The sequence below is a fragment of the Rhea pennata genome, chromosome 2, assembly GCF_028389875.1.
Source record: "Rhea pennata isolate bPtePen1 chromosome 2, bPtePen1.pri, whole genome shotgun sequence".
Lineage (NCBI taxonomy): Eukaryota > Metazoa > Chordata > Aves > Rheiformes > Rheidae > Rhea > Rhea pennata.
In genome coordinates this window covers 164,314,117-164,323,035 of record NC_084664.1, presented here as the reverse complement: position 1 = coordinate 164,323,035, position 8,919 = coordinate 164,314,117, and the positions used below count along the sequence as shown (strand labels likewise).

At 75.6% G+C, this 8,919-nt stretch overlaps 1 protein-coding gene across 2 annotated transcripts; it reads right to left on the bottom strand.

Annotated features, from left to right (window-relative positions):
• Window positions 1-1,049: 1,049 nt before the first annotated feature.
• On the bottom strand, window positions 1,050-8,022 carry PARP10 (poly(ADP-ribose) polymerase family member 10). Of its 2 annotated transcripts, none has more exons than XM_062570772.1 (11): window positions 7,938-8,022; window positions 6,293-6,459; window positions 5,079-5,330; window positions 4,759-4,995; window positions 3,806-4,632; window positions 3,483-3,695; window positions 3,245-3,335; window positions 2,163-3,119; window positions 1,920-2,053; window positions 1,666-1,840; window positions 1,050-1,534 (listed from the first exon to the last, which is right to left on the bottom strand). In XM_062570772.1, the coding sequence occupies exons 2-11, from the start codon at window positions 6,456-6,458 to the stop codon at window positions 1,230-1,232; spliced, it is 3,357 nt and encodes a 1,118-aa protein (XP_062426756.1). In that variant the 5' UTR covers window position 6,459; window positions 7,938-8,022; the 3' UTR covers window positions 1,050-1,229. The 2 variants fall into 2 exon arrangements, with proteins under 2 accessions (XP_062426756.1, XP_062426757.1); XM_062570773.1 differs by having other exon boundaries at window positions 1,666-1,804.
• Between the last annotated feature and the right edge of the window lie 897 nt (window positions 8,023-8,919).

The window sequence follows — 8,919 nt, the reverse complement described above, 5'->3', positions numbered from 1 at the left end:
CCCCTCTGACCAGCTTTGCAGCCCTACACTGGACTCTCTCCAGTAGCTCCATGTCTCTCTTGTCCTGGGGAGCCCAGAACTGGACACAGCGCTCGAGATGAGGCCTCCCCAGGGCTGAGGAGAGGGGCAGGATCACCTCCCTCGACCTGCTGGCAACACTCTTCCCAATGCACCCCAGGAGACCATTGGCCTTCCTGGCCACAAGGGCACATTGCTGGCTCGTAGTCAGCATGTCGTCCACCAGCCAGTCATGCCATCACAGAAGGCTATTAGATTGGTAAAGCAGCATTTCCCCTTCGTGAATCCATGCTGATGATGAACAAGTTCATGACCTTGCAGCATGGTTCCAGGTGAAGCAACTGAGCTGATGGACCCTGTGCCGCATACGAACACCCAGAAGTGGAGAGCAAGTGTTGCAGGTGACTCCCTGATGCAGGGCACAGAGGCACCCATGTACCCACCTGACCTCTTGTCTAGGGAGGTTAGTGGCCTGCTGGGAGCTCAGATCTGAGACACCACAGACAGACTGCGTGGGCCTGGCTCTTCGGCAGCCTCTCCCCAGTTTGACCCTCCCCAGTCGAGAGTCTGCTGGAGCAGTGGCCCCGGCTCCCTCTGATCAAGGGCCACCAAGAGAGCTCGTTAGGAGCAGCTACACCTCCCTAGGGCTCCCACAGCCGTCCTTGGCTGCAGCAAGCACCCTCCCGTCCCTCAGCGCGTCCCCAGAAAGCCCCCACAGCTTCCACCAGGATCCCAGCGGGGCGAAGCAGAGCCTGGACACTGCCACGTCCGTTTGCTGCCTCCGCCAGCTGCGCTCAAAACCTCAGCTCTAACGAGGGCCGCGCGCCGGCAGCTCCGCGGAGAGACCCCGCTCGGGGCAGCGGGCCCCGCGGTGGGACGAGGTCTGGCCCCGCGAGAAGGTGCCTGCGGCGGCGGCTCCGGCAGAGCCCGGCCCCAGACAGCGAAGGCAGCCGGGGGTCCCCCCACACCGCCAGCCCCCCGAGCGCCTCCCCCAGCGCCCCGGGCCGCCCCGTGCCCTCCGCACACCGGCCGACGCTCAAACCCTTTATTCCCAACTCCGTTTCTGTTGCACGTGCGAGCCGCGGGCGCCCCCGCCGCGCTGCGCCAGGAGGCTCGACGCCGGGGCGAGGGGCTGCGGCAGCCCCAGGCCGGGGGCGCGCAGGAAGCAGAGCCGGGAGCGCCCCGCCGAGCCCGGGGGCGGGCGGCCCTGCTCAGGCCGGGGGCTTGGCGCGCTGGCAGGCGATGAGGTACTGCGGGTAGGCCTGCGTGTCGTTGAAGATGACGAAGATGCTCGGCCTCCTGGGGTCGTCCACGACGCTGTCGTAGCGCCGCGGCGCCTCGGACGCCTCCCTGAGCGGCGGCGCCCGCAGGTCCTTCCCGCCGGCCGCGTAGTCGCCGGTCAGCACTTTGGCCATGAAGACGTACTTGCTGCCGTCGGCGCCGCAGGGCGAGTACTTGTCCTGCACCGAGATCACCGCCTTCGCCGCGAAGTACACGCCGAGCCCGTAGCGGGTGGCTGCGGGGGCAGGCGGGCGCGCGTCAGCCGTGGGGCGGCAGCGGAGCCGAAGGGCCGGGGACGCCGGCGCGGCGCGGCGCGGCGCGGCGCTCCCTGCCGAGAGCGAGGGCCCGGGGCCCGCCGGCGCTCACCGTTCTTGCCGCAGAAGCTGCGGTTGAAGCCGTGCAGGCAGATCTCGCGGCTGGACTGCTCCGTGGTGCCGTGGAAGAGCACCTGCTCCGCGCTGCGGGCGCGGCACGTCTTCTCCACGCAGGCCTTCTTCAGCTGGTACTGCTTGTAGAGCAGCGGGTGGATCAGCTTCCCCACCTGCCGGAGAGCACCGGCGCGCTCAGGGCCCGCGCCGCGCCGCGCGCCGCGCGGAGCCGGTCCCGCCCGGCCCCCTGACCTTCACCACGCGGATCTCGTCGCGCAGGTCCTCCAGGGTGGCGCAGAAGTGGCGCACGGCCTCGCAGAACTCCTCCGAGTCCTCCGCCAGCGGCACCAGCCTCACCTCCTCGTCCAGGCCCAGCTCCTCCGCCCCTGCCGACGAGACCCGCCGCGGGCGAGGGTCACCGCGGCCCCAGCGCCGGGATGCGGCCCCGGCGGGGCCGGACGCCCAGCCGGGCACCGCTCCCCGCGTGGCACGCACCCAGGAGGCCGGCCGGCGGCTCGCTGCGGGAGATGGCGAGGGCGCGGGCGGCGCCGACGTCGTACTCCTCCATGCGCTCCAGGTCGACGGCGAAGGGCTGCCCGTCGAAGAGCACGTCCAGCCGCCTCCGCCGCCGGCGCCAGGCCCACTCCAGCAGCGTGGCGGCTGGGGCGCCGTAGGGCACGGCGGTGCCGGCGTCGTCCCAGCGCACCCAGCACGCCGAGCCCGGCGGGGGCGGCTCCGCCGGCGGCAGCCGGGCCAGGAGCAGGCAGAGGTCGCGGGCGGCGCCGGCGGTGTACTCGGCGAAGCCGTGCAGCGTGGCCGTGCCGCCGCGCAGGCGGAGGCGCACGGCGTGGGCGCGCTGCAGGTGGGCCAGGTAGCGGCGGCAGGCGGCCGGCAGCGCCCGCAGCCGCGGGCTCTGCACCTCCTCGGCGCGCAGCCGCGCCTGCAGCGCCTGCTCCAGCTCCCGGGGCAGCGCGCTCACGTCCCGCTCGAAGGCCGCGTACAGCGTCACCCGGGCCGCGTCCGCCGCCGGCAGGGCCTCCTCCAGGGAGGCCTCCAGGGCGGCGCGGAGGCCGGGGTCCTCGGCGGGGGCAGCCTGCCGCTCCTGCTCGTAGGAGCGCAGGGAGAGCAGGGTGGCGCGCTGCAGCTCCTCCTCCTCGCGCCGCGTGCTCTCCATGGACCGCTGGATAGCCAGCAGCATCGCTGCCTCCTCCTCCTCGCGGTCCCCTGGCCCGGCAGCGCGTGGGTCCGCGGCGTCGCCCCCGTCGGCCAGGCCCCGCGGCTCCGCCGGCACCGCCGAGCCGGGCTCGGAGCACGGATCCTCCTTGCCGTCGGAGGCGACCTCGCTCTGGCCCGGAGCGGCCTCGTCGAGGGCAGGCGGTGGCGGCTCCCCGTCGCCCGCGGCTCTGCCGGCGTCCTCGGTGCGCAGGGCCGCCAGCAGCTCCTTGATCTCCTCTGCCGGGACGTGCACCGCGTCAGCCCCGGCGCAGGGCTCACCGGGCCCCCGGTGCTCCCTGCCGCTCCCCGCCGGCGGGCGCAGCGGGAACCCGCCCGTCCGCAGAGCCGTGCGCCGCCCTCACCCATGTCAGGGGCACGGTCGTCCCCGTCCGTGCCGTCAGGCAGCTCCCGGCCCCCGGGGCCGCTCTCGGGGAGCAGCTCGGCCAGCTCGGGCTGCGGGGACACGCGGCGAGGCACCGTGACCGCGCAGCGCCAGGCAGCGAGCGCGCGTGCGCGCCCCGTCCCGCGCGCGCCCCGTCCCGCGCGCGCCCCCCGAGCAGGGCTGCGGGCGCCGCGCGCCCGGCCGAGCCCTGGCCCCACCTGGGTGTCCGGCGGGCTCCAGGCCACCTCGCCCAGGTCGACGACGCACTGGAAGCGCCTCTCCAGCTCGCCGAGGAGGCTCTGCCCGCGCTCGTCCAGGAGGAAGCGGGCGACGCCGGGGAGCCGCAGCGTCACCGTCTGCGAGCCGACGGTGCCCAGGAGGCTCTGCAGGAAGTCGGCAGCCGCGCGGCAGGCGCCCGCCTCCCCGCTCAGCTGCGCCGGGAGGGCCGGCGGTCAGGGCCGCGGCCGCCCCCGGCCTCGGGGCCGCGCCGCGCCGCACAGACCCCCCGGCACGGCCCCGCTCCCCGCGCGCCCCGGCTCACCCGGAAGCCGGTGACGTCCGAGCCTTCCAGCGGCAGCAGGGAGACCTCGGCGATGCCGGCCAGCAGGTCCCGGTAGTGCCGCTGCAGGTAGCGCAGCACGCCCGGCTCCAGCGGCACCAGCGCCTCGTCCTGCGCCGCGTCCCGCAGGAAGGCCTGCAGCTTCTCCCTGTTCTCCTGCTCCAGGCCGTGCAGGGTGAGGCCCTGCAGGCGGCCCGTGCCCGGGTCGAGCCGCACGTCGCAGCAGCGCAGCCGCTCCTGCAGCTGCGCCCAGCGCGGCGAGCCGAGCGCCGGCAGCTCCCGCTCCGACAGCTCCAGGCAGAAGGGGCTGAGGGCCGAGTGCAGCAGGCAGATGGTGTCCTGCACGGCGCCGGGGCTCAGCGCCGTGACCACCACCTCGCCCTCCGCCACGGCGTAGCAGGCCGGCACGCCCCGGGCGGCCAGGAGCTGCCCGAGCCGCTCGCGGACGTCCTCGCGCCGCAGCAAGCGCAGGGTCTGCGCCGGGAAGGGCAGCGGCTCCCGGACCGCCCCGTCCAGCTGCTCCTGCAGCCACCGCCGCGCCTCCGCGAGGCGGCCCGCGTCCCCGCCGGAGACGCAGGCGCGGCCGCCCTCCGTGCGCAGGGCCAGCCCGGGGAAGGCGGCGTGCAGCTCCCGCAGGACCGGGCTCAGCTCCAGCAGCGGCAGCTTCGCCGGCTCCGCGACGGGCACGCCGAGCTCCGCGGCGCCGGCCGGCTCTGCCTCCCGCAGCGGCTCCAGGAACTCGTAGTACGGCGACACCTCCAGCTCCACGTCCCGCAGCCGGTGGGGCTGCCGCAGCACCCGCTCCGCGGCTGGGAGGCGGGCGGAGGCGGCGCGCGTCGGGCCGAGGGCGGCAGCCAGCCCGGCCCCGGAGCGGGACCGCGGCCGCACCGGCACGCCGCGGCGCGCGGGGAGGCGGCAGGGACGGCGCCGCTCACCTGCCGCGTCCTGGAAGGAGACGACGGCCAGGCTGCGCCCCGGCAGCACCCGGGCCTCGCGCACGCTGCCGCCGCCGCTCCTCCGGTTCTCGAAGTAGAGCTCGAGCAGGTCGCGGCTCAGCGCCCCGGGGGCGGCGGCGCGCACCACCACGGCGTCCGTCCGCGGCACCCGCTCCGCGGCCACGGCCGCCCCCTCCAGCCCCCGGCGCCGCACGCGCTCCTCCACCGCCGCGAACTCTGCCGGGGCAGGAGAGCCGGGAGCGGCCCGCGTCGCCGCGCCGCCCCCGCGCCGCCCCGCGCCGCGCCGCGCCAGCACGCACCGTCTTCGCCGAGCGGCTCCAGGAGCTGCACCAGCGCCAGGTCCCGCGCGGGGCCGAGCCCGAGGTGGAGGCGGAAGGCGGCGGCGTCGCGGCGCAGGACGCTCTCGGCGAAGAGCTGCAGGAGGCCGGGGGGGCGGCGCGGGCCGAGGCCCCGCAGCAGGACCGCGCGGGGGTCCCAGGGGGCGGCCGCCCGCACCCGCAGCTCGGCGCCCCCCAGCCGGTGCCGCTCCCGGCCCAGCACGCGCTGCGCGTCTGGGGCCGCCGCCGTCAGCGCGGCGCGGCGCGCGCCGGCCCCACGCCACGGGCCCCACGGCGCCCCCCGGGAACCCACCCGCACCCCACAGCAGCCACCCGGGAACCTGGGAACCCACCTGCGCCCCACACTGGGGCCCTGGGAACCCGCCCGCACCCCACAGCGGCCACCCGGGAACCTGAGAACCCACCTGCGCCCCACACCCAGGCCCCGGGAACCCCCTTGCACCCCACAGCGGCCACCCAGGAACCTGGGAACCCACCTGCGCCCCACACCACCCCCCTAGGGACGCCAGGAACCTGCCCGCGCCCCACACCGGAGCCCCCAGCCACCCAGAAACCCGCCTGCGCCCCACACCGGCCACCCAGGAACTCAGCAACCTGCCGGTGCCCCACACCACCCCGCTGGGGACGCCAGGAACCTGCCTGCGCCCCACACCGGGACCCTGGGAACCTGCCGGTGCCCTACACCGCCCCCCCGGCCACCCAGAAACCCGCCTGTGCCCCACACCGGCCACCCAGAAACCTGCCTGGGCCCCACAACAGTCATCCAGGAACCAACCCGCACCCCACAGCGGCCACCCAGGAACCCGGGAACCTACCTGCACCCCACACCACCCCCCCGGGGATGCCAGAAACCCGCCCACACCCCGCACTGGGACCCTGGGAACCTGTCTGCACCCCACATCAGGCCCCTGGGAACCTGCCCAGGCCCCATAGGAGGCTTCCTGGGGACCTGTGAACCCACCCATGCCCCACACCTGCTGCCCAGGAACCCGCCCACATCCTACACGGGGCCCCCAGGGACCTTCCCATGCCCCACACCAGGCCCCTGGGATCTACCCATGCCCCACACTAGACCCCTGGGAACCTGCCCACACCTCACACCAGCCCCCCAGGGACCTGACGCCCCACACCGGCGGCCCCCGGGGGCCCCCGCGCCCCACACCGGCGCCCCTCACCCTCGGGGTTCTCGAAGGCCAGCAGCAGGCAGGGGCCGCAGCGGCGGCAGCTCCGCACGGGGCCCCCCCCCGAGCGGCGGCGGCTCTCGAAGTAGAGCAGCAGCAGCTCCTCGGGCAGCTCCGGGGGGGCACCGCGCACCTCCAGCTCCCCCGCGCCCGCCGCCATCCTGCGCCCCACACCGCACCGCTCAGCGCCCCCGGCGCCCGCCCCACCGCCCGGGGCACGGACCGCCAGCCCCACCACCCAGCCCCACCGCCCAGGGCAGGGACACCCACCTCCCCCCCAGCCCCACCGCCCAGCCCCACCGCCCCGGGGCAGGGACACCCACCTCCCCCCCAGCCCCACCGCCCAGCCCCACCGCCCCGGGGCAGGGACACCCACCTCCCCCCCAGCCCCACCGCCCAGCCCCACCGCCCCGGGGCAGGGACACCCACCTCCCCCCCAGCCCCACCGCCCAGCCCCACCGCCCGGGGCACGGATCGCCAGCCCCACCGCCCAGCCCCACCGCCCAGGGCAGGGACACCCACCTTCCCCCCCCAGCCCCACTGCCAGCCCCACCGCCCCGGGGCAGGGACACCCACCTCCCCACCAGCCCCACTGCCAGCCCCACCGCCCCGGGGCAGGGACACCCACCTCCCCACCAGCCCCACTGCCCAGCCCCACCGCCCCAGGGCAGGGACACCCACCTCCCCCCCAGCCCCACCGCCCAGCGCAACCACTCAGGGCAGGGACACCCACCTCCCCCCCAGCCCCACTGCCCAGCCCCACCGCCCCGGGGCAGGGACACCCACCTCCCCCCCAGCCCCACTGCCAGCCCCACCACCCCAGGGCAGGGACACCCACCTTCCCCCCAGCCCCACCGCCCAGCCCCACCGCCCCGGGGCAGGGACACCCACCTCCCCACCAGCCCCACTGCCAGCCCCACCGCCCCAGGGCAGGGACACCCACCTCTCCCCCAGCCCCACCACCCAGCCCCACCACCCAGCCCCGCCGCCCCGGGGCAGGGACACCCACCTCCCCCCCAGCCCCACTGCCAGCCCCACCGCCCCAGGGCAGGGACACCCACCTCCCCACCAGCCCCACCGCCCAGCCCCACCACCCAGCCCCACCGCCCGGGGCAGGGACACCCACCTCTCCCCCAGCCCCACTGCCAGCCCCACTGCCCCGGGGCAGGGACACCCACCTCCCCACCAGCCCCACTGCCAGCCCCACCGCCCCAGGGCAGGGACACCCACCTCCCCACCAGCCCCACTGCCAGCCCCACCGCCCCGGGGCAGGGACTCCTGCCCAGCCCCACCACCCAGCCCCAGTGCCCCAGGGCAGGGCCTCCCCCCAGCCCCACAGCCCCAGGGCAGGGACACCCACCTCCCCCCCAGCCCCACTGCCAGCCCCACTGCCCCGGGGCAGGAACACCCCTCTCCCCCCCAGCCCCACTGCCCCGGGACCCTCAGCCCCGGGGCACGACAGCCCCCCCCCCCAACCCTAACCCTAAATCCCGCCCCCAGCCCAACTCACTCCCAGCCCCACAACCTCCGGCAGGGCCCCTCACCCAGCCTCGGGGCAGGGCCCCCCCAGCCCCATAGCCCTAGGGCAGGGTCCCCCCCAGCCCCACTGCCCAGGCCCGGCCCCCAGACCCGCACGCACCCGCTCCGCTCCGCCCCGCTCCGCCCCGCCGCAGAAACGAAACCGAAACCGGGCCGGGAAGGGGAAGGGGCCGAGCCGGGCCGGGCCGGGCCGGCCGGCGCCGCGGGGGGGAGGGGGCGGGGCCCGGAGGGGCGGGGCGCGAATGGGCGGGGCCTGACGGGGGCGGGGCGCGGAGGGGCGGGGCCTGACGGGGGAGGGGCGCGGAGGGGCGGGGCGGGGGCCTGGCGGGGGCGGGGCCTGGCGGGGCGGGGCGCGGAGGGGCGGGGCGGGTCCGCCGGGGGGCGGGGCCTCCCCGCAGCGGGGCCGGCCCCACAGCAGGCAGCCAGCCCCGCCCCCTGCGCTGCGCCCTAGGGCGGGGGCCTGGCCCCCAGCAGGAGATGGGCCCCGGCCCGCCCCCCTGGATGCGGATGGAGGCTAAGGCCCGTCCGGAATGAGCTCTGGCACGGCGCGTCGAGGACAAGAAGGGTTTCTTCAAAGACGTCGGTTGCAAGAGGACGATTAGGGAAAACGTGGGCCCGGTGCTGAACGGGGCGGGGGCCCCGCTGAGGAAGGATGCAGAGGAGGCAGAATTACTGAATGCCTCCTTCGCGTCAGTCCTCACTGCTGAGGGCAGCCCCCAGGAGTCCTGCAGCCTGGACGTGGGGGAGAAAGTCCAGAGAAGAGAAGACTTTCCTTCGGTTGAGGAGGATAGGAGCAGAGACCTTCTGGGCAGGCTAGACATCCTCAGATCCATGGGCCCGGATGGGATGCACCCATGGGTGCTGAGGGAGCTGGCGGATGTTGTTCCCAGGCCGCTGTCCATCATCTTTGAAAGGTCCTGGAGAACTGGAGAGCTGCCTGAGGACTGGAAGAAAGCCAGTGTCACTCCAGTCTTCAAGAAGGGCAAGAAGGATGACCCCGGCAGCTACAGGCCAGTCAGCCTCACCTCCATCCCTGGAAAGGTGATGGAACAGCTCATTCTGGATGTCATCTCCAGACATAC